The 25,357-nt window shown below is 36.6% G+C and overlaps 1 protein-coding gene across 2 annotated transcripts in view; it reads left to right on the forward strand.

Moving 5' to 3' along the window:
• The window catches only part of ERAP2 (endoplasmic reticulum aminopeptidase 2), a 37,267-nt gene extending 12,193 nt beyond the window's left edge, over positions 1 to 25,074 (forward strand). Inside the window, exons 6-19 of one of the 2 annotated variants that reach the window (XM_014567506.2) lie at positions 1,790 to 1,944; positions 4,820 to 4,933; positions 6,257 to 6,388; positions 6,615 to 6,746; positions 8,793 to 8,861; positions 9,828 to 10,003; positions 11,677 to 11,756; positions 12,745 to 12,928; positions 17,032 to 17,188; positions 17,677 to 17,861; positions 20,379 to 20,540; positions 21,052 to 21,192; positions 23,013 to 23,094; positions 23,874 to 25,074. In XM_014567506.2, coding sequence (XP_014422992.2) covers positions 1,790 to 1,944; positions 4,820 to 4,933; positions 6,257 to 6,388; positions 6,615 to 6,746; positions 8,793 to 8,861; positions 9,828 to 10,003; positions 11,677 to 11,756; positions 12,745 to 12,928; positions 17,032 to 17,188; positions 17,677 to 17,861; positions 20,379 to 20,540; positions 21,052 to 21,192; positions 23,013 to 23,094; positions 23,874 to 24,017 — 1,913 coding nt within the window. In that variant the 3' untranslated portion in view covers positions 24,018 to 25,074. The remainder of the gene's footprint in view (positions 1 to 1,789; positions 1,945 to 4,819; positions 4,934 to 6,256; positions 6,389 to 6,614; positions 6,747 to 8,792; positions 8,862 to 9,827; positions 10,004 to 11,676; positions 11,757 to 12,744; positions 12,929 to 17,031; positions 17,189 to 17,676; positions 17,862 to 20,378; positions 20,541 to 21,051; positions 21,193 to 23,012; positions 23,095 to 23,873) is intronic. The other variant, XM_032476402.1, reaches the window with a different exon arrangement.
• Positions 25,075 to 25,357: the final 283 nt, after the last annotated feature.

Here is a 25,357-nt window from a genome sequence, read left to right on the forward strand (position 1 = left end):
GTCAATAGCTGAAAATTGTCCCTCCATCTGTTATCTACAGTGTGTTGGGGCTGGAAGATAAAACTGTGGTACAGACTTAAAAAAAAAAAAAAAGACTTGGCAGAAATAGGTAATTTGTATGTGGTAGTAGTAGATCTTTATAAGAGAAGGCACACACTATCTTTTTTGGTTTTAATTTTCTATGTTACAAAATAAAAATTGTGTTTTTTATAATATTGTGGAATATATAAAAACCATGACAAGTTTTATAACTTATATAGATTAGTTTTTAGAGCTTCTGACAGTGACAAACCATTGTTTGCCCTTGGGGCTTTAGAACATACACCTTATCATGTCTTTCCTCCTCTTCCCTGCCCAACCTCCATGCAGTTTTTCTTAGAGTTAAAAGAGACCATCAAAAGGCATCTCCAGGGGCTTATTCCTACATTTCCTGAGTCTCACTGTATTATTATAGCACAGGTTCTATGTACCCTTTAGTACAGACATACTAAATCAGTTCACCCACAATCCACTGCTGTCCTCTGTGTCAAAAATCAAGGGAAGATCAAATAACAGCCATCAACAATCTTAAACTGTTCTTGAAAAGTGCAACCTTGAAGACTATATGAAATGAATATATTTTAAAATGAACTGGAAGGAAGTGTGCAGCTTAAGAAAAAATAGAGCAGATATAAGTGTTTCTAATGGCTTTAGGAAATAATCTAACTGATATAAAATCAGTGCAATTTAGAAAAGGAGTCATTCCACATATAAGGTGCTAATGAATACTACTTTTTTATTAGTGCTAATTTACTTTTTGATTGCAATATAAATACTTGTTTTTATCCACTAAAATTAACCAGTATTAATTCTAGATGATGTAATTTCAAGCCAAGTGGCTTCATTCATTTCAAACTTTTAAAAATATCACCTTTCTTTTTAGCCAAACAGCAGTATTTCTTCCAATATGGCCAGGCAGAATAAAAAGAAAGAAGTCCAAGATTAAATATTAGCCAGAAGTTTTTTGAACCTACATGAAGTCATTGGCAAAGAATATATATGTATATATGTATGTAAACATATAGATACACTCACACATAGATATGATATAAATTAATACACATTATACCTGAGTTGCTTAAAGATGATTAAATTTCACTTTTTTCCTTAGGACTTTGTCAAGAAATAGAGGAAATATCAATGTTGAAAAGGAAATTGAGGTTAGAAAGAATTGATGCCTACAGTTTTTTTCCTCTTCTGCCTTAGAAGGACACTTAGAGGCTGTATGTGCATGAAATATTAATTGAAATATTGACTCAAGAGATGCTCCTAAAAAGCATTCTCCTGAAATTAAAATCCTGGTTTTTTTTTGTATAAATGAGTTCATTATATGTTTTGATGAATTCTAAACATATTAGAAACAATTTGATACCTTATGTTTTCAAGGTTTTTCTGTAGTACTAATATAAAATACAATGTAAGTATTTTAAAATAAATTATTTTCTCAGCAGTAATGCACCCAAGTTATTTTCATAGTTTAGTACTTTCAGGAAAAAAACGGTTAAATGTCAGTAGTTCACTTCACCTACAAACCAAAGTGTATTGATAGACTTTATTCTGATTGGTAGTGGGTACTGATAGTTTTCAGCAAGTACAAGACAAAACAATCAATGTTAAAACACTCTTGATGTTTTCAGAGCATCTGCTTATATATACTGAAAGAATCATAACATATTTGAGGAGGAAGCAAATCCCACTTCCGGTGTGGAAGCCATGACGATCACATGTGGTTGTTTTAATTATTTCTTAGATTTAGTTGCCATTCCTGACTTTGCATCTGGAGCCATGGAAAACTGGGGCCTCATCACATATAGAGAGACGTCACTTCTCTTTGATCCCAAGACCTCTTCCACTTCTGATAAACTGTGGATCACCGAAGTCATAGCCCATGAACTAGCACACCAGGTACCTGGCCCTTGTGACATTCTCTTAGGATCAGTTCAAAAGAGCAGTATACAAAACACCACCAACTCTTCTCAAACAATATAAAAATCATGTCATTTTACTTCTAGAGGGGACTTCAGGTGTTATTCAAACCAAACACAATACGTCAAGTAGCGGAATGTTCAATCTCTAGACTAGGGGTCTCATACAGGAATTTTATCACTCGTGGCCACTATATCTTCTAAAACCTTTCAAGCAAAAACCTCCAAATGTCTTTTAGTAAAGAAAGGTGAAGACTATGCAGATACATAGAGCACAGAACTGGCAATGCTACAAATAGAGATTTCTATTAAAAAATTTTCCCCCTTTACTCCCTAACACTGTGACATTCCAATCTAGGGCAAAATCAGTCTCCCTTCAATTGGAACCTGTGATTATCTGGCCATAATGAAGTCCTTCAAGTCCATGTCCTCATGGGACTGCTGACCCTGGACACATTACCTAACTCTCTAAACTTCAGTGTCCTCATCTATAAAACAAAGTTCATAATAATTCCTGCTTCTTGAAACTGTTGTGAGGATTTCAGATAAGTGTCTGTGCCTGTCATATAGCAGGCACTCAGCTATCAGTGATGACAACAGTGACCACTACCGCTGCTCCCATTTCTTTCTTGCAGAATAAGATTTCCAAGGTCCGTTTATCAACACTCTATTACATACAAATACAAAATAGTAAAACTAGCTCTAGAGATATCAGAAACTCCATTTCATTGCTGAAAACTTAAAAATTCACGCAGTGAATGATTAAAGGCAGTGGAAATTCTTTTTTACCAGGTAGACAGATATCATTCCATTGTAGAAGCTGGTAAAATCTCTTATTTTTAAATTTTTAACTTTATCCTTTATCATGATCATAATAGTAAGAAGTTTGTTTATTTGTCTGTTTGTTTGCTTTTGTTTTTTGTTTTTTAAGCAGTGAGCCAAGTAGCCAATTACATAGGAGCCATGCTCAGCACTGTGCTTTGGGAACACATGGACTGCTTCTTCTGGTTTAGCATCTCCCCACTGGCCCATCTTAGGGGTTTTAATCATTAGTCACTGGAAGCTCTAAAGCACTTAACTGAGTTTGGGGATTCCTAATCTTTCTACCTGATGTTTGTAGGGAAATAATCAGAGAGCTCTACCTTTGAGGTCCCATGCTCCCTTAAGGCCTTCCAATAATAGTTTCTTTTTCATGGAGATGCAGAGCCCAGGGCTGAAGCAGCTGGCCACATTGGGATTTTTGCCTTGACTGTTTTGTCTCCCCATTGATCTCCATATGACCACAATACTCCAATACATTAAACCTTGGCAAAGCCTCTCAATGCCTGTGTGAGTCAAGGATCCATAGCATGGCAAACAAGGCCCCCATAACATGGCCTCCCTCCAGCCCTCCAGCCTCATCTGTGACCAGCACCTTAAGTTTTAGCCACGCCAGACTACCTGCCATTTCCTGAACGGGCCAGGTTGTGTCGCTCAGCGCTGCTTTTGCTCCTGCTACCTGATCTGCGTGGAATGCGCGCCACTTCCAACATTCCTGAGGACCACTTGCAAGATGCAGGAAATAAATCATTTCTTAGTTGTCTCACACACTCTCCCAGAGGACTGATTTTTTTTCCTCCTGGAATCCACTCTGTCCCTTGTATGGACATAGACCATATGCCAATAACACTTCAGTGCACGCGTATGTTTACTGGTCGACTTCCGTCATCTGTATTGAGGACACAGTGGCTGTATTCCATACATTGTTTTATTTTTAACATGTGGCATAATGCCAAGGACATGATAGATTCTCAATAGATATTTATTGAATGAATGAATAGATTACTCTTACTGACTGGCAAGATGACCATAATCATCTCGACCTGTACTTTTTATATTTATCACTTTTCAAATTGTGGAAACATCTCCCATCCCTTCTCACAGATGCCCTTTGGCAGATGCCCACTTGCAAAATGATCCATGGGTTGTAAGAAAAGGAATAGAGCTGGAATAGTTTCTAAAAACTACAAATCTAGTGTTTTCTGTTCTATAACTGTAACAAGGCTCCTGTGAATCTTAGCGTCTTATTGTTTAAGTTTCCAGTCCTTCTGGAGACTGCAATCCTAAAATAGATAAACTCAATGCACAGTAATAGGACACAGGCCAAAAAAAATAGATAAAATATAAAAGAACATGAAAAAATAGTGATATTTAAAACATGTTACAGATCAAATTTAGGTCAAGGGTAAATTTCTATTTAGATTACCTTTTTGCATCCTCTTAACTTTATTTATATATATTTAAAATATCAGATTTTCTTCACTTTAGTAGCCAGGTTAATCCCTATTGGGCCAGAGGTCAACAGCTAAACTTTGCTCATCAGAAATATTATGTAACAAATTGAGAGTCCGAAATGAATTCTTATGATTCTTTTAAGTAACTGCTACTTTATATAAAAACATGACTTCACCAAGAATATTTTAGCTTATATTTCTCCTTGGACCATCACCATTAGTCAATAACAAGGTGAGATTATACTTAACATACAAAAAAGAAAAACTACCCCACAACATGTTTCATTTTCTTCCTTAATGCTAAATCTAATAGCAAGTAAATATTGGGAGGATATAATAGAAATTAGGGAGTTAGAGACAATATGCCACAAAAGAAAGAAAAGTGAAGCACGCATAAATGTGGCAGTGAGAAGGGGAGGCAGGGAAATCAGTAGAAGGAGGTTGTGCAGAGAGCAAAGTGTGGCAAAGATAGAGGAGAGGCCTTTACTACTAAAAGAAAGAAGTTAGCCCCTATTTTTTGCTACAGTCAATAATTGTTCATATTTGTTTAACTTCTAATGACATGGGGTTTTTACCTCCTAGTGGTTTGGCAACCTGGTTACAATGGAATGGTGGAATGATATTTGGCTCAATGAGGGTTTTGCAACCTACATGGAACTTATCTCTGTTAACGCTACTTATCCAGAGCTACAATTTGTAAGTCATAATTTTGCGTACATACCATATGCCCTAAGAGATCGTGAATTTACTATGAAAATTTGTAGTGAATGCCGAAGAGAAAGCAATACAGCATTGTGATTTTTAATCTGTAGTGTTTTGTTTGGTGTTCAAAATAGACAGTATTAGTTTGCTAGGGCTGCCATGACAAAATACCATGGACTGGGTGGCTGAAACAACAGAAATTTGTCTTCCCACAGTTCTGAAGGCCAGAAGTCTGAAATCAAGGTGTCAGCAGGTTTGGTTTCTTCTGAGGCCTCTCTCCTTGGCTTACAGATGGCTGCCTTCTCACTGTGCATTCACACGGTCTTTTCTGGTGTCCGTATTTTAAAATTTCCTCTTATGATAGTCACGTTGGATTATGGCCCACTCTAATGGCCTCATTTTAACTCAGTCCCCTCTGTAAGGCCCTACCTCCACATATAGTCTGGGGGCTAGGACTTCAGCATATGAATGGGGTTGGGGTGGCACAATTCAGCCCATAACACAGATCGTAGATCTGGACAAGGATTGGTGATTTTAGAGAACACTCAACATAAATCCTTCACCCAAAAGCTTGTGGACAGAGAGTGCAAATAGCACAAATATACAGCTGTGTATGTGGGGTGAGAGGGGAGAATATCACTGCCCACACATGATGATACAGGACAAGACAATGCCCATGGCTGCAGATCCCCTAAAGACTTCCTGACATGTGACCTGAATCAAGCAGGACTGGAGGCACACTCCTCTAGAATTTCCAAAGGGCCAGTTCACTTCTGCAAAATGTGTGAAAAGATTTTTTCAAACGTGTCTTACTTTTATAGGCCTAAGGGGGTCTGAACACCACATATCAAGGTAGTTAGTAATGGATAATTAGCTCTTTGGGGTAGACATTTGGTCCAGTACAGTATGAACAGCATCAGTGTCTTCTTATTTGCTACCTAATCCCAAAGCTTCATACACTTTCACTTGTAAAATGCATATAATGCATCTCCCTTGCAGAGTATTGAAAGGATTACAGATGAGGGATGTAAGATTCAGGCACAGAGCACGTGTTCACTGAATGGGAGCTTTATCTTTATTTCTGTATCCAAAAGTTTGGTACATGGTAAACATTCAGGCAGTGTCTGAAGGAATACTGAATTTGTGCCTTTATGAATAGAAAATTGGGTTAAAGGGGACTATATAAGGGGGAAAAAACATCTTGCAAGAAATATTGATTGAATACTTACTTCTGAGAATATCTTGCTAAACCTAACTGGTTTCCTATTGCTTTGAGAGTGTCAAATTGAAATTGAAAAAAATTTCTTCCCTGTTTAGGATGATGACTTCATGAACACGTGTTTTGAAGTAATTAAAAAAGATTCATTAAATTCATCCCATCCTATCTCCAATCAAGCAGAAACTCCTACTCAAATACAGGAAATGTTTGATGCCGTTTCCTATAAGAAGGTAGTAAATGCCATGGGCTAGTGAAAGCTCTGCTTTCAGAATAAATATAATGAGGCCAACACATCAACAGTTTAAGTTGTTGGTGCCACGTTACTGTTACCTGTGGTACTGTTAATTTTATTTGCTGTTCATTTATCAGAAGTTACACATAAAGTTTAAGCTTCCTTTAAATTTTTCTTTTATCTTCTTTTTCTTTGGGTTTTTTATTTGTTTGTTTGTTTTTTAGGGAGCTTGTATTTTGAATATGCTCAAGGATTTTCTGAGTGAGGGGAAATTCAAGACAGGAATTATTCACTACTTAAAGAAGTTCAGCTATAGAAATGCTAAGAACGATGATCTGTGGAACAGTCTGTCAAATGTAAGTGCTATGTTGGGTTACAGCAGACTGCTGTTAAACCTAAAAAGTGACAGGTTACTTATGAAGGTTTGTAAATAGTCATATTGTCAGTCAACAAACATTTGTTCCCTTTGCCATACTGCCAAGGTTAAGAAGGCAGCACCTCTCTTTCCTCTGTCACCATACTAAACCAAGATGCCACACTGGCCTAGCCCCAAGGGTTCAATATTTGACCTCCTTCCCATTGTTTCCTTTCTACAGTTAACCCTACACTTTTGTCTTTTTTCCAAAATCTTTCATAAGTTTAAAATTCCTACTTATAACACCCAATCTTCTCTGCCCAAATTTAAGGTTGAAGAACTCTCCTTGCTCAGCTTTATTTCCCAACTTGTACTCTTCCTCATAGAAGGAAATCCTGCCTAACCTCTGTCATCATGCCTTTGTTTCTAGTGCCCTTGATACCTGAAATGCTCTTCCTTCTTTCCAAAAATTCAGATACTATCCACCTTTTGAGAGCTCTCTGACATTTCACTTCCTCCTTGCAGACTGCTCCAGTCCTCATTCATTTACCTTTCTGCTAAACACCTAAAGTGCGTTTGTGAATGTTTAACACAATGACATTCTGTTTAATTGGTTTCTATTGGTTCAATAATAACAATGATAATAATCAGAATAAAATTTGCTTGAGTGGAAGAATCATGTCAGGCCCCTAGCATTCTGGTGCCCCTGTAATCATGATTAAGAAACAATTAATCGTTGATTAAAGAACATACGGTCTCTGTCACTGGAATTCACTACAGGCGAGACAAAGCAGGAAACATGCAGTCGACTCAGGTGATTCCAATAATCACTGCAGTATTCTTAGATTTTCAGCTGCAAGGACAATACTCTTCCAGGAGTACTGAGCTGGCAGAGCTTGTGCCTGCAGGTCGAAGAACCCCAAGCCATTGTAGACAGAAGAGATCCTCTCCTCTGTATAAGCACTTATGTCCCACGGACAATAATAAATTTTTCATTTTTCAATATTTGTATAGCACTTCACACTTTAAAAAGAAATGTGTATTACCTCACTTGAGTTTTTCCATGCCCTTATAAAGTCTAGACCCTCAAAGTTTAATTTATGTGTGAATTTTGTGGTCAAAGAAACAAATACAAGTAATTACAAATTTTTTCAAAGTAGCTCAAATCTTTTGCTCACATCTCTTGAAAATGATAAAAGAGTTCAAAATACACTATCTTTAATCATTCTTATAAAAATGCTCCTTATCCACTTCCATCATCTCCTGTAGGAGATCCAGATGCTCTCTCTCCACAATCCCCCCTAAGGTTCTCAACAAGCCTCTCCCATCCCTCTCCTTCTCCCTCTCCTTTGCTGTGATGTGTTTGTGTGTGTACACGTATGTAGATATCAACCTAGACTTTCTTTAACAAGGAGGAATCTGTCTTTGGTGTACGTAGTGGGTGAAAAGGGGATTAAGGGAGAAATCTGGCCAATAATTACAGAATTCTTTTAGGCCAGCTGTGAACACTCTCACATTAATTGTTGTCACATTATGCTTATAACTGTCTCAAGAAGGTAAGGTAGGCATTCTTATCCCATTTTTACAGATGAGGAAAACTAATGCTATGGGAGGGATTTGCTCAAGATCATGTATCAAGTGAGTGATGGAGTCATTACTTAAAAATCTGTCTTCGGATTCTAAATCCTGTATTTATTCTTTCAATTACATCATGACTTCTTCCTAGTTATCAGGGAATTGTCCCATCTAACCCTTCCCTGAAGGTCCTAAATTCTAGTTGACCTCCTTCTGATGCCAAATGAAAGTGTGGTGTGAAAACAATAAATTCCTGAGAATACCTGACTCAACATTGTGTCACAAAACATCAACTGTACAGATAAAACAAAAAAGAATAGCTTCTGTGTTTTTTCCCCACAAATTGCTATGCTCTAGATGAATTAAATTGTGACATATCTGTGCTAATAAATGTCTGCATCCATGTCTGATATGCATGTTCAGCCAAATATCAGGGCCCAAATGGCAGTGTTCTTTTATTCTTGTTTTATAGAGTTGTTTAGAAAGTGATTTTACGTCTGGTGGATTTTGTTATTCCGATTCCAAGACAACAAGCAACACAGTAAGTAGAAAGAGACTTGTAGAGCAGAGGAGATCTGGTCCATCACCTGACCCAATGGAAGTTGTGTCAAGCAGCCCAAGTCTCGCTTGAAATAACTGGAGAGAAAGAGAGATTCCACAGCTGACTGCAAGGAGAATGCTCAGGCCGTTTTGGCAGAGGGGTGATGCCGTTACTACTATATTTTTGTTGTTCTAATTCTACTTTCCCACAATCCCACTGCTGGCTGAAAATAACTCAGCTCAAAATTCCTCTGAGTGGTTACTGCTGCGCTGGCATCCTCTGGGCTCCAAAAAATGCCAAACAAAATATGTTGTTAGGTTTGGAAATAGAGTGAGTGGCTTTATTGAGGGTCCATCTTTGAGTTTACTTCTGGGAAGTTTTGGAGTATTTTAGGAGAGAGAAAATAAAGTCATCATGGGGGGAAAAAGAGGCAAGCTTTTTAAAAAGTGTCATGGTCATCTTATAAATTATGGCTTCTAAAGGAAGATTCAGCATCGCCCAGAAGCTAGGAAGCTAGAGGTTCTGTTCTCTGTTCAGTATATCTCTATTGCTATAATATTGTTCTGGTAGATTTTTAAAAGCTTCTCTAAAGAGAGACATTCCTCTCCTAAGCCATTTCTCTGGATTCCATCGTTATTAAAATGGAGAGGAGGGTTTTTTCCTGCTTTTTTGTTTTGAAAGGGAGCAGGAGGGAGGCTCCAATCTCAAGCCCTTCCTCCTGGCCTTTCCTGCCATGTGTTAACCCTTTAGCTCCCACATATATCCCTCCTTCAGGGGACTGGCAGGGAGCAGCCCTGGAGTGGGCAGCCCTGGTCCAGTGTCCATATGGCTCTGCCCTGAGATTGCAGCTGGAGTCCTCACTTCCTCCCCAAGCCACCTTTCTGGTATCCAAGAAGGTCAAAGTTTCCAAGCTCTCTCTGGTTTCTCTCCTCTGTCTTGAGTTACTCAAGTCACTTGTCATTTCAGCTCACCTTCCTGGGGGAAAATGTGGAGATCAAAGAGATGATGACTACGTGGACTCTGCAGAAAGGAATCCCCCTCGTGGTGGTTAAACAAGAAGGGCGCTCACTCAGACTGCGGCAGGAGCGCTTCCTGAACGGGGTTTTTAGAGAGGACCCTGAATGGGGGCCCCTGCAGGAAAGGTCGCTACTTTTCTTCTGTTGGTCTCGTTTATCTCTTTTCAGTTTGGTTGTTACTACATTAGCTTTCTTTCAGCTTCTCTGGCATTTTATGGGATGCTATTTCTACACAGGAATCGAAAGCCTAAACTAGCCTTGACAACAGCCTTAAAGAACTTCAGGCAGTTCAGACCGCATTGTTCAGCGCCACATTCTTAGTAATTCCATGGCCCCCTTTAGAACCTCAGTTCTGATGCAGAAGGTCGTCAGTTATATTTCTATTATAATGTGCCTTGACTGTCTACCTGATTTCTGGGCCCTAATAAGTCATGTGACTGGCCGATACCTAGGAAGTGTTATGACAGCTGTACATCTTATCGGAACAGAAAAGACATTCTGTATGTGATAAATTGGATAATAAGACCTCTGGTTCCCTTTTGTTTTTCAGTAAGAGAATATAAATGTAATGTTTTAAAACGTATGACATTCTTGGTAATAGTAAAAGCAAATCCAATTAACTACTCTGTCGTGTTAACCAGCCTGTCCTGAGAAAATTTGTAAAAGGCTTTACTAAAACCAAGAAATACAACACCATCCACCCTCCTCTGATCTATTAGCCCTATCAATAAGATGAATGAGTTTAATTTGAAATGAAATAATTGAAGTGAATCTGTGCTGGCTCTTATGATTATTATCTTTTTCTAAGGATCTAGATTCTAATAACAATTCTAGCCAAGATCCATTCAGGAATCTCAGTCCACTAAGTCTTAATGATATCTATGTGTCTGTTTTTACCTTTTTGTGTAGATATTTCAATTGCTTTGTTAATTATCTGTACTCTGTAGGTTAGCTGGTAGATAATCCTTTCTGACCCTTTACTAGATCAAGTCTGTGATACTGTTTCTTTCACTGTTGTATATTTTTCTGAGGACTAATGCGCACACGTCCTTAGTTACTCTTCTTTCTCTTTTATACCTGTTGATGTTTTCAAGCATATGATTTTACCTGTGTACAGTTACTATAGCTAATATGGCTTGATGTGATAGAGGAAATGAGTTCTAGAAGCTGCTAGAAAGTTAGTAAGAAAAAAATAGCCAATTTCAGTTACTTATCATAATAGGGCCATTGAAAAGTAACTGAGGTCTTTTCCTCCAGTCTGCTCTGCTTTTCTGCCCTCTGGACTTGGCCGATGTGCAGATCCTGCTGCATTGCTGACCACTTACTCTCAGTCACTTAGCAGTTTGGGGGTTGAATGTAGGTAGCTTTGTTGACCAAAAGGATAAGTGGAAAATCATACTGGAGTAAGATCTCTACCTTTTAGGGCTTTTCCTACAGCTTTGGTTCAGTGATTTGAATTAATATCAGGCTGTCAGAATTTTTGAAAATGTGAAAGGAAGAGTGAATTTTTCCCAAATACTTAGAAGAAAACCAGCAGAACTTGTGGTGTGAGATTTGAACAGCAAATGGTACAGGTAATTATGACAGAGTTCAACTAGGTATATATTGCTGCTCCTTCATAATCATGGAAGAATTTCGCACACCCAAGGATCTGCTAGTCTTAGCCTATAAAGTTTATAAGACTATTGCAGGTGTGAAAGATGGGCTGCTAGGTGTCTTTTACAGCCTATCAGTCTGACAGTGTGAAAATTGAAATGGCCACTCATTTAATCTGTAACAGTTTTTACTTTTTAACACAGGTACCTTTGGCATATCCCATTGACCTACGCTACAAGTTCCTCTAATGAGATTCATAAACACTTTCTAAAATCAAAGACAGGTAATGAACTAATTAGTCAAGTAGGTGTTTTAATTCTGAAATTAAATATGTTCTGAGCTATTTCGAGGAAAGATACTATAAGTAATCTAACGATGAAAAATATGTGTTTGAGGATGTTCTCATTTATCCATATATGTGTTACTAAAAGAAACCTTTAGCTAGAAAGGCTGAATTTTTTATTCAGTAGGAAGTTCTCTTGTGCTTTAGTGTCTAGAGACAGATTTTTATTTATATCAAGAAATGATGGTATCCTAGCTTAATGTCTTTAATACCTACTCGTTCAATGGATAAAAGCATACACTTTGGAATTGATTGGCCCTAGATTCAAATCCTCACTGTCCCCTATTAGCTGTAGGGCCTTAAGAAAATTTCTTAGCTTCTCCTGAGCTTCAATTTTCTCATCTTATTTTGAATGGGGACTAAGCCTCATAGAGTTTTTGAGAGAATATGATAATGTTACTTTACCACCTAGTGTATCTGTTGTATTAAAATTACTTAATATAATTTCAATTTCTCCTCTAAACACTTCACTGAAATTTGAGAATGTTTCCATCATAATGTCGTGTTCAAACTGGAGTCCTTATTTCACCCAAAATAAGGACTGGACAAATGGATCACCTATTTACATATACATATTTCAATGAGCAGTAACAAAACCTTGAGACCAGGCTACCAGTAAATCAAGCCAAATTCCAGTTATACTCATTATCTGGCTTACTGGGCCCTTGCATGCCTCTTAGACCTGCATAGATTGCCTTTGAGGACAAATGCATCAGTCCTTTTCCTAGGAATTCATTTATTTATTAATTTAATAAGGCCATCATTCCCAAATAAGCCGTCCAGTGGACTATGAAAATATCATTGTGAGCCTTCCAAAACTTTGTTTTCCCACTGGTTTATTAGTAACAGTGTGGAGACTAACAGCTTTGGAGGTGTCACCGGTACGTATGTTGATAAGGAAACGCCTATGCCAATTTTCTCCTCCTAGACACTCTGGACTTACCTGAGACGACCAGTTGGGTGAAATTCAATGTGGACTCAAATGGCTACTACATCGTTCACTACGAGGGGCACGGATGGGACCAACTCATTACACTGCTGAATCAGAACCACACACTTCTCAGACCTAAGGACAGGATAGGTCTGATTCATGATGCGTTTCAGCTAGTAAGGTAGTGCAAAACTTCATCTGATTTCACAGGAAATGACTGATGCATAACCAGATATGCTAGATTTCAAACCAAACGTTCAGTGTTGACCATTCATATGACGTGGATATGAATGGAGGTCCAATACAGGCCACTAGACCGAAGCCTACCCACTGATAAGGTATTTTGACCTACACAGTGTTTAAAAATTTAATCCAACACTTTAAAGTGTGGGAAAATTTATGTAAAAATCCTGACTTCTGGAATCTCTTTAAAAATGAGAAAATTTGGCAACTGTGGGCCTTCATTCCCACAGGGCAACCGTATGCATGATTGCAGTGGGCAGATCCTCCTTTGGTCCAGGCCTGCTTGTACCAAAGTCCTAAATGGTACACATGAGGGCCCTGCTTCCCTCACTGAGGGTGGACCCTCCGGGTATTTAAACTTTTGACCTCAGATTTAAAATTTGTTTATACTAGTAGCTTGCTCTTTCACCAAATACCTATGTAATCTATTGGATAAAAGGTATAAATATGGTCATAACCTTTATAATTTCAAATTACTTTGCTCACATTAGAGAAATCAATATAAAATTGGTAGAGAAATGAAGGAAGAATTGACTGCTTATGTTTATTTGTCTTTAGATTTTCCTGAAAAGAAAAAGCAGTTTTCTTTCCTTTTTTCCATTTATTATCAACAGAATAACATGTAGAATAAATCAGTTCACAAAGTCACCAACGGGGAAAAAAATTGGGGATCAGGTGGCATGTCATGCACTGCAAGCATTTCCTACTCTGAGAATTACTGTAATGTACTCACTTTATTCACTGTGACATATTATTTCCTTTCAGTTGCTTATTTAGGTCAAATTAAGTAAAAGTAACCAGCATGACATCTCTCAGGCAAAGCTTCTCCATACAACAGAATTCTCCAGTTAGAAAAGTGAGAGGATTGAGAGCTTGATCCTCAGTCCCGACAGTCTCAGAAGGACATGGTAGCATAGCCATCCTACATCTGAAGGGATGCTTGAACATGAGCTGAGAAGTGGGCTACTGTTAGAGAGGGGGTTTGCCTGCTTAAAGGAGAAACTCTGAGCAGATTGGAAAGAAGGTAGATTAAAAATTTAAGAGTAGGAAGAATGAAGAATATTGACAACTCAGCAAATGAAAGCCATTCTTTCAAGTAGCTGCAAAGTGTTTTTTGCTATTTCTAGCCTATAAATATATGGGTAGTCTAAATTTAGCAGAAGGAACCCTACAGTTATTGATGCATCAGTGGAAAAGCAATCATCGTTTCTTCACTAGGTAGATAGGTTAATGAAGTTCCAAGTGCAAATTTTGGTTTAAAATAGACTAATTCAAGTACTACCTCTTCACTTATTATTTGACCTTTGGCAAGCTATTTAACCTTTTTAACGCCTAAATTTTCTAATCTTTAAAACTCCAGTAACAATAATGTCTATCATACAGAGTTGTTTTGAGAATTGCATCAGATCACGTAGATAAAGCACCAAGCGCAGTGCCAGCTCAATAAATGGCAGCTGTATTGTTTACAAGATCATGCATTGAATAGGAAGATGATGGGACAACATACAAAAATGGATTTCAAATAATGTGAAATTTGAAAAAAAGAAGAACATAAGCTTAGGTATTATTATGTTTACAACTACATAGAAAAAAAAAAAAGAATCAGCTAAAGGTGAAAAAAAACAAAAACAGAAAGAAATATTCCAAGTGCTATTAGTGAACGTGTAGGGTAGCGAAATTATGAGTCTTTTGCCCTTATTCTTTATTTTCCAATTATTTTGTAGTTTGTTTATATTACTTCTATATTAAAAATATTTGTATGCGGAGACAATTTTAAAGTCTCATGATATGTCTCAATATTTTTACTTGCCACTCTTCCTCAGTGATTTCTATCTCTTCCTTCCCTGCTTTGTGAAATACCTATTTAAGAGTTAAAGGAAGGAATCAGTGATCACATTTACTTTGGAGATAAAATTTGACCCAGGAACGGATATTTATTTTAATTAGGGTTTCTTCCTTACTAAATATAACTTAAGACTTGGATCTCATCCAAGAGAGTGGAATTAAAACGGCAACCATAGTTTCCTTACAGAAAAAGCATTTGTTTCTTTTAGTCCAATAACATAAAAAGAAGCCTTGAATTGGTTCCTCAGGAATAAAGTTTATTTCACGAAGGTACCATTTAGCTGAAACTTACAAGTAAGTAGACATAGATTTTTTTTTTTCCTGTTGGGATGAAGTGTGTCCTTATATATAGGTTTGGACTTTAAGCTAAACAGATGTTTAGATAACATTTTGTGCATTGATTGAAGCAGAAGGCAGATGGTGAGGGGCTGGATTTTTATTAAACAATAACTATAAAAAGAGAAAAGGAGTCCCTCTTAAATGAACATTAAGATTAATTTTTTTAAAGTAGGTAAATATAAAAGTAAATAAAGGCATTTGTCTTGGTAAAAAATAAATTAAGCTGGACCAAAAAGGAAAACAGGATTCATATAAAGTGATTTTTACCTGTTAAACATTCTTTTTAAAGTTTTGACCCTAGGATGCAATACCTTAACTTCTCTCTGTTGCTGCTACTCTTAGCAGACTACATAGCATCTGAAAGAAAATATGTCACACTGAATGAAGTGAGTACTTTACAGTAATTCTTACAATAGGAAAAGCTTACAATGCATAATACAGCACCTGATCCTTAATATTTTTTTCTGTTGGTGACCCTGTGACCTGACTTACTCTACATGTTAGTCTGTGGATGATAAACAGGGAAAAGGGAAAAGAACACTTTGTCTTTCCAGGAAAGTCTAAAGAGGAATAAACATAAGCAGCCAATTCTCCCTTCATTTTCCTACCAATTTCATATTGATTTTCCCAGTGTGAACAGAGTAATGAATGGATTGTGCACTAGATTCAACATTTAAAATGGTAAAGGCTATGACTGTATTTATACTTACTGACTGCACCATATATTACGATACTTACCCGTGTGGGAAGGAAGAGTGACATTTTGTGGGTTTATGTTTAAAAAAAATACAGCAGACCACAGAATCATAGAACATATGGTCCAGCCCTCTGTCTTCAGATGAAATTTTTGAAAAATTTTCCGTAACTCTGTTTTAAAGCAGTATGTCATTATGATTGAGAAGAGTAAAGTCACGACAAAAGTTGGGTCTTTTTAATTTCAATTCTTTCTAGTTTCAGTTCCCTCTTTTTAGATAAGAATTTAAAATTGTAAAAACCCAAAGAGGGTAGACCATGACATTCATGAAAAATTCAACAGAGGAATCCTTTGTTCTGGAATCTGTTTCCATATCAAACTGTTAGGCTTAATCTGGGAGTTGGATCTGACAAGAATGGCTTATAGACGCTGCAGGGACACAGGTCCTCTCAGAAACATGTGTGAGACCCTCTTTACAAAAGTGACGGTAGGTTCCTTACTTCCTGTACAGAGGAGACCCTACCATTTTGGTGTTCAGAATAATAGTTTTGTTGTTTGTTCTTCTCATTAAAATATAATGTGGAGAAGGCATATCACTTTCAAATCTAAATATGTTCTTTAAAGAAAAAAAAGAAAATCCATGTTTTGTCTCAATCAGAATAATTGCTGCTTCTCTCTTAGGCTCCAGGAAGGACATCAAAACACAAAAGACATGGTAGCTGTCCTCAAAGTTCTAAATTCACTTGCAGGAACAATTTAAACCCACAAATTGAACATTTAGAGAATAATGACATAATATATGAAAACTTCAATATTATTTAGTGCTAAATATTAATATTAGCTAAAGTTTATTTCATTTACAAAGCTCTTACTTTTGCTAGGCATTTTTCTAAGCCCTTTACCTATATTAACTCACTTAATCTTTACAACAGTAGGATTAAAGTAGATACTATCATTATCCCCATTGTATAGAGGAGGCAACTAAATTATAGAAAGGCTAGGTAACTGGTCTGAGTCAGTGGCAGAGCTGGGATTTAAACTGAATGGTCTGGATATAATGAACTGCTTTTGATTTTGCTCTCTAGATCATATTTGTTTTAATATTTTAAATGTTAAGAATGGTAAGATATGCACAAAAAACCGACATTCGTTTTATACCTTAGTGCAGGAAGGTTGACCCTGGACAAAGCCCTTGACCTGACTCGCTATCTCCAACGTGAAACAAGCATCCCTGCCCTTCTCAAAGGTCTGGAATACCTAGAATTGTTTTACCACACCATAGACAGAAGGAATATTTCAGACATCACTGAAAACCTCAAGGTTTGTGTTTCTTTCAGAAAATTCAATAGGTAAGCACAGTGTCTGGAGGTTCAAGGAGACATGGTCTGTTTTGTGTGAACTCTTGGGGTTAAATCTTGGAGAATCTGAGGAAACTGGCTGTTAGCACAGTCAACGCCTTAGCACCTAATGGTTGGATGTCCCTTATTCCTTGTCATCACCATCCTAAGAGCTCAGTACCAGGATCATGAGCAAAACATCCTTCCTAAGGTGATTTTATCTTGTATCAATTGATATTTCCCTCTCAAGTAGGAAATCAAATCATATTTCTAATGGAGAAACTTTTCTGTTTCTTAAGTGTAGTGGGTGGAGGCCAGAAAAAGAGAAGCAAGATATAAAGATAAGTAGTTCAGTGTTTTCGGGAAAAGTTTCTGCAGACAGTTTAGAGTTGAGCCCTTTAGATGGGTGAGTGAGAGCTCTGTTACAAACTAAATTTAGCCTCTCTGTAAACCATCCTGTGCTTTCTGCAGCATTACATTCTCCAGTATTTTAAGCCAGTGATTGACATGCAAAGCTGGAGCGATGAGGGCTCAGTCTGGGACAGAATGCTTCGTTCGGTTCTCTTGAAGCTGGCCTGTTACCTGAACCATACTCCTTGCATCCAGAAGGCAACTGAACTCTTCTCTCAGTGGGTGGAGTCCAGTGGAAAATTAAAGTAGGTCTAGACTTCTCTCCTATTCTTTGTTCTTTTCACTTTGATGTAAAAGTCTTTGATCATGCAAGACATTAGATCTAAAACCTTTTAGGAGGATAGGAAAAAAAACATGCTGGGAAATACATACCCTTGTTTCATGCTCCCATATAGTTAAGTGCTCAATAGATTTTGTGGGAAGTGAAGTTTATGTCCCTGTAGAGCAGAGACAATAAACATTAGCATGGTACCAGAAAGATAGAGCGGAAGGTGGGGGTGGGGGTGCCCAATCTCTAAGAGTAATGCCTTTTAAAGATAAGAAGCAGTGTGAAATGTACCTGCAGTTGAAACATCAGTGATCAGTAGATTAAACTCAAAAAATTAAATTAAATTAAATTAAATTAAAAAGTGGGGGACTTTTTAAAAAATGTGTTTACGTCCTCATTAACCAATAGCACACCACAGGCCAAGCCTTGGACCCAAGTCTCAACTTTGATAGGAAACTGATGACTTGGACCATCTGAAGGATGTATGTGCTGGCAAAATTGATTCTGGTGATTATCATGATTAGGAAGATGCCCAGTGATCAAACGGATTATGTTGCAGTTCAGTTTAGCAGCTACAACCTGTATATACTGACAGACCCCACTATGTCTTCAGTGTAAGCCTTGATTTCTGTCCAATACATCATTTTATAGTGTTACTGCTAAAACTCTGACTCTGGAGTTGGCTGTTTTGAGAAATCAAATCTGTATGTGAATTAAGGAAAATTCATTTTTTAAAATAGAAAAAAAAGTACAACTTTAGTCCCATGTAAAGTAATGGTGTCCATTTTCCCTCTGCCAAATTGTTGTGCAATGCTATAATAATTTCTTGTAACATAACTAAATCTCTGTGAGCTTTTTGAAATCATTCCTTGACCTCTTCTTTAAAAATAAAAATAATTCCAGTTTTCTTCTTTTTTGGACTTTTCCACTCTTTGGGATTTTAGCCTAAAATCAGTTTCAGGGAAAAAATATCTTTTAGCTATATTTTTCCCTTCTTTTTTGTTCATGTTAGAATGAATTGTATAGGTGAGGCTAAAATATAAACATCCTGCTGCCCTGTAACACAATAGAATATTATTCTGCTTTATGCTAGCTAGCCACAAGAGGGATGATCACACACGCAGTAACCCTTGTCCAGTAGATATGACGGTTCAGCATGTTGAATAAGATGCTATGCCTATGAAAAAGTTCTGGGTAGATCTCATTTATGTTTATAATCAAGAATACATAACTAAATATTGTAGTTTTTTTCCCTAAACTTCAAGACCACTAGTGTTAATCTTAATGAAGAATTTCCTTTCATAGATGAATTGATTAATTAATTCATTCATGAATTCAAAATATAATGCTTCACATGTCACCTATGTGCCAGGCACTGCTATTGGTGCTAAGGATAAAGCAGTGAGCAAAACAGCTATGTGTCCTACCTTCAAGGAACTGACAGTTTATTTGTTACCAGTTTTCATCTATTTGTACAGTAAAATACACTAATATCAAAATGATATGGATTATGTTTTAATTACTTTATTTTTGTTTTATGATTCAAAGGCACTTGGGATATTTAAGTATACATAGTACAGTGGAAACAGGACAACTTTAGAATCATAGGTTTAAATCCTGTCTATGATAAGGCTAGTAAGTCACCTTGGTGCAAGTTACTTAACCTTTCTGAGCTTTATTTCCAATTTTTAAAAAGTAGGATAATTTTCCTATCTCCCTGGGCAGCTTTGACAGTTCAATAAGCTGTGCGATCCCTACCATATGGCCACTGTATGATACATGCAAATGTCCTGTCCCATCCCCACCTCTCTGAGTTGTGGTTTTTCCAAGCCATCAATATGAATTTCGGTTTATTATTGATCTAACGACATTTGGGATTAAAAATCATGACCAAATTAGAATCAAAACTAGTTAATATCCTACAGGACAATAAAACCCCAAAAGCATGATGTCTTCTTTAGGTGGACAGAAAATAATAATACTGCATCTTAACAGTTTTATAGAATTACAAAATGACTGAACTCTAAACAACTGTGCTAAATTATAATTCTTCAGACCTAGAGAGTCAGGCCTGCTACAGCACACTCTTAATGTGACATTAAAGCAGCAACCAATAATCTTTTCCTTTAATATAGCATCAATATAGACTATTTAATGACAGAATTCTGTATAGACCAGTGCTTTTACATTTCAGAAATCATCTCTTTTGTTTATTGATTCCACTCACTTTCTATTTTCATCTCCAAGTAGGTATATTTTTATGTTTATTATCCTTGTGAACATTTTGTCATCATTAAGGGAAAAAAGTGCAAATAATTTGAAAAGTAAAATCACATATAATATTTTTATAAAAATTTTCCAGAAGAAAAGTTTTAATATGCTAGGCACTGGAAATAACTCAGGAGGATTCTGTTATAGCAATTTAAAATCATAAGAAAAAAGGGGCTTTCCTTTCATAGAGTTTTTTTCTTTACTATTGTGCTTAATATTACAGTATCTCCACAGATGTTTTAAAGATTGTGTATTCCGTGGGCGCTCAAACAACAGCAGGATGGAATTACCTTTTAGAGCAATATGGACTGTCATTGTCAGCTGCTGAAAAAAACAAAATTCTGTATGCATTGTCGACCAGCAAACATCAGGAAAAGTTAATGAAGTAAGTGAATTTAACTAAATTGTTTAAAGTAAACTTACACATATTAAGAGAAGTTACTAAAATTTCAACCACCAATTACAAAGACATATGAAAATGATTGAAATAGAATTTGAACCACTTTGACTTTACTTCCAGCAATATATATGACCGAATACAAACAGAGCAAACAAACAGATGCTCCTTAGTTATTAGTCATATGATTGATACTAGACAGCGATGTTTTACTTTCAGAACCTTGGAGGAAAATTATTGTAAAAAATACGTTCTTATGTATAAGATGCTAATCAAAGTTTTTTGAAATAGTGAATGAATAAAATTACTGCTAGAAAATAGTAAAAGTTTAACTGGAGCATTAAAAATGTTAGCCAGTAGAGAGTTTACTACTGTTTTTGGTACATTATACTTTTATCATGCCTCTTTTTCTCTGATTCTTTGAATATACTGGTAGCCTGACTTAATTTCTATTATATAACACATACCATGAAAAATAAAGTGGTTTTTATTTCTTCAGATTAATTGAACTAGGAATGGAAGGCAAGGTTATCAAGACACAGGATTTGGCAGCTCTTCTTCATGCAATTGCCAGAAATCCAAAGGGGCAGCAATTAGCCTGGAATTTTGTAAAAGAAAATTGGACCCATCTCCTAAAAAAGTTGGTATCATTTACATCCAGTGTGTGTTCCTTCACCCAGGTATCTCCGTTGCCTGAAACCAAGCGTACTCAAATGGCCCCTAAAGCATATAAATGATACAAATTTTACTCATGTGGTTAAATGAAATCTGTCCATTTTAAAACTCACTAGCCCAAATTACCCTGTCCAGGTGTAAGGGAGAGGAGTGAGAGGAAGGGAATGGTGAACAGATTTCTCTCACTCAGCCCAGGCAATGAAGAATTGCTGGGAACAAGTAAGGGTTGAATTAAACCCAGTCATCAGCCCCATGCCCTTACCCTCTCTGGCTCTCTCTCCAGCCCAGAAGAATCTGATGAAGCCATATAAAGGGTATCAAACATGTCTAGCTTACTTTGTTGATGCAGTTTTTTCCCACAGAATTTGGATGAGAGCTACTCCCCAGTTGCCTTGAGGAGGTGGCACAGTGGAGAGCTTGAAGTAGGTAAAAGAAATCGGAAGTGCTTTGGGAGCAACCCTTCAAAACTGGACTAGTTATGAATCTGTTCTGGGGTTTCAACTCTTGGAAGAACCAGAGCTTACTCCACTATGCTCCTGGACCTAAAGCAGCCCCAGAAAAACCAATAACGATTAGATTTCATTGGAATATACAGGGTGACATTGCTTTCTCTCACAACAAACCCCCCGCTAAGGTGCTCAGCCATTCCTCATTCAAATCCAAAATGTCACTTATGAGCTACTTGGAAAACACCCTGAATGAGAATGAGAGAGCTGGGCAGTTTGCTCTGTTTTTCTTAGTGTCAGCTAGCATCTCTGATGTCAGTCATCCTCAGTTCCTCTTCCCTCTCATTTCTCAGCTAAAAAGGACTGAGAATCCTCACAGAAAGCTTTGTGTAAGCAAAAAGCACCTTTCCACCCCTTCCCCAGACCTTAAAGGGGTCAACATTCACATGACCATTAAACAGTTAGAAACTGCTTTTTTTTTTTTTTAATGTCTTTTCTTAAAGACCCTACTGGAATCATTGGTTGGGTTATTTGCATGACTATCTGTTTCCTTCTGAAAGGATCAGACTTTTCTGCAATGCTGTAGATTTATTTTGTAACTGGAAATTATCCTCCTGCCCAACCATGTACAGAGCCCAGACTTAGGACCATTTCTGTGATGTATTTGTGCTCTGCTTTTCAACAGGAATCCCTTTGATCAGTGGTACAAATTCTGTATAAGACATGGGTGAAAGATGCTGTCTTTGCACTTTGAATGAGAATTCAACCAACAATGCCCCAATAAATAGTGTTTAAACACAGTGGTGTCCAAAATGAGATGAAGAAGAATGCAAGACAATACCTGAGAGTTCAAGAAGAAAATATTACTACATATGCTATTTCTTATCTTATGCTGTCATTTTCTTTTTTACCTTTAACATAGTACATGCATATAATTTATAAATAAAAAGTATGTATATTAGGGAAATTCTTGGTCAAAAAATCTTTATTGATGGGTTGCATAACCAAAAATGTAGAGAATGCTGCTTTAAATATAAACTGAAATTTAAACATAAACATTCCTGAATAAGCTGGCCATATTTCCTAAAAAAGCTTTATCTACATTTTTATTTTATAATCAAATTTTATAAATTTCATAGCTTTCAGATTTTACTGGATAAATATGAGTTATTCTTATGGTAATTAATAGTATCCATTGTACTGAACATAGTTATAGCATGTATTATATAGTTATTAATGTTATTTGAATGTTATTTAAAATGTATGTAGTATGTTCTATAATAAACATAGGGCTGGCATTTCTATTACTTAGATCTGTGGGATTCCTTTTTATTTTCAGATTTGACTTGGGCTCATTTGCCCTAAGAATGATCATCTTTGGCACAACATCTCACTTTTCTTCCAAGGATGAGTTGCAAGAGGTTTGTGACTCTCTATTACTAACAATTTAAAAATAAAAGTTCAAATTGTAGAATTGAAAGTTAATTTAGATGTGATCTGAAGTTGTCATTTTATTAAGAGAAAATAAGTTGTTTGTTCAATGTCACATAACAAGTAAATGGAAGGGACAAGACTAAAACCTCTTAAAATACATGTGTTTATAGCATTCAAAATGAAAATTACACTTGAGAGATGAGTCCTTTTGTATTTTTTTTTATTGAAGTGTAGTCGATTTGCAATGTTGTGTCAATTTCTGGTGTACAGCTTTTGAATTATTTTGTTTCATATTGTATCATCACTTGAATGATTATATTGAAGTTTGAAAAAGCACTTAAAGGTCTTTTTAACAAAATTACTCTTGTTGGTAATTCTACTTACCTTTTTTTTTTAAGCATTCTAGTGTTTTATATCCTTTTTCCACAATAAATCTTGAATTTATTTACCCTTCAAGCAAATTCAGAATTCTAGAACTTAGATCCCAGATCACTGCTTACTCAATCACTTGGCTCAGTCACTTAACTTCTTTACCCACAGTGTGCTCACTTGTCAGATTTGTCATTCCTATGTTATTTATCCATTGTTTGAAGATAAAGTGAAATAATAATTATGCCAAAAAAAGAAGTAGAAAATAACCTTTTAGAGGTTGGCAGGGAAATGTTTGCACCTGTGTTTGTATAATTTGCAAGCTGTTTTGAAACCCTTTAGAAGAGAAAGTGTTTTATGAACAATGCCAGTAATTCTTTTCTTGCTTATTTTTCAGGTGAAACTGTTCTTTGAATCTCTTAAGGACCAAGGAGTAGATCTGGAAATTTTTCAAATTGTTCTGGAAACCATATCCAAAAATATTAGGTGGCTGGAAAAGAATCTTTCCACCCTGAGAAACTGGCTACTGATTAGTATTTAGGTGATAATTGAATCAGCACATCAGATGCAGGCTGTGTCTGCATGAAGTGGGCAAAGCTCAAGTCAGAGTTCTAGAGAGTTTAACCAGAAAGAAACCTCAAGAAATCAGCCAGCACAGCTGACTGTGCTCAGCTATCGTCTGTAGCTGACAGATGTATGATGCTGGTGTAGGGGAAGGCCAGTTCAGTGGCCTATTTTAAAGTAAAATTAGATAGATAGATAGATAGATAGATAGATAGATAGATAGATAGATAGATAGATAGATAGATAGATAGGCAGGCAGGCAGGCAGATAAATGATAGATAAAGAGGTAGACATAGGTAGATAGATATAGCTGTAATAGTTTAGCCACAACACTGACTGTCCACATTGCCTCATATTATGCAGCTACTATTTTGTTTCTTTGATACTTTTAAAACCTTGCTTAGCATCCTGCAGTTTGCCCAACCAGGTTACCTCCAAGGAAACACAGCCAATCCATTAAAACAGTGTTTCTTTTGCATCCTTCCATCTCCTTATTCTCCCACACCCTCAGCTCAGCCTGAACAGTTTATTTAATTTTTACCATTCATGGAAAATCTGAATCAGATTACGAAGCATATGGATCAGGAAAATAGAGACTTTATCACCAAATCTCAGATTATTAGAAACTAAATGCCAGGATTTATCAAGGAAGCCAGGAAGGCCTCTTGGCTTGAGTCTCACATTCATGAAGAGCCTCTAAAATAGCCTTTTGAGATCACCTCCAAGTGAGGTAAAATATGTAGTCACAGAGGTACAGAGAAAGATGATACTGTACCACTTTAATCCCTACATTACGGCATTTTTAATAAATCTTTGACAGCTGCTGAATTAGATTGTACTATTGTGTATATTTGGGATTAAATCATGGATTAATGTAAATGTTTAAATGTATCATTATATTTGTAACCCACTTTTGGCATTTCTTTATATTTTTGAGGGAACTTCTTGATCTGTCAATTGCTTTTCTTGATGCTTCTCATAATTGTTTGAATAAGATATTTGAAACAAATAAAGAAAATACCACTTTAAATACAGTTCGTAAATTTAATAAATTCATGACCCTACATGTAAGTCGGTATAGAGTAAAAACAACTTCTAGAAAGATTTGAATCAATACACAGATGCTTGGCTTATCTGGGTTATTGAAGGAGGGTAGGGATGTCTGGGTGGGAGTAGGGTGGGAGGGTGTTGTCCAATCCATTTTAAAGTGAAGTCGTGAAGATCTTTAAACCTTTCTCTGTTGCCACAGTCAGAGACAGGATAGAGTTTGGATGGACCATGGGCAATTTACTTTCTTTTACCCTGAATGAATAAACA

Source organism: Camelus ferus, chromosome 3 (assembly GCF_009834535.1).
Source record: "Camelus ferus isolate YT-003-E chromosome 3, BCGSAC_Cfer_1.0, whole genome shotgun sequence".
Taxonomy (NCBI): domain Eukaryota; kingdom Metazoa; phylum Chordata; class Mammalia; order Artiodactyla; family Camelidae; genus Camelus; species Camelus ferus.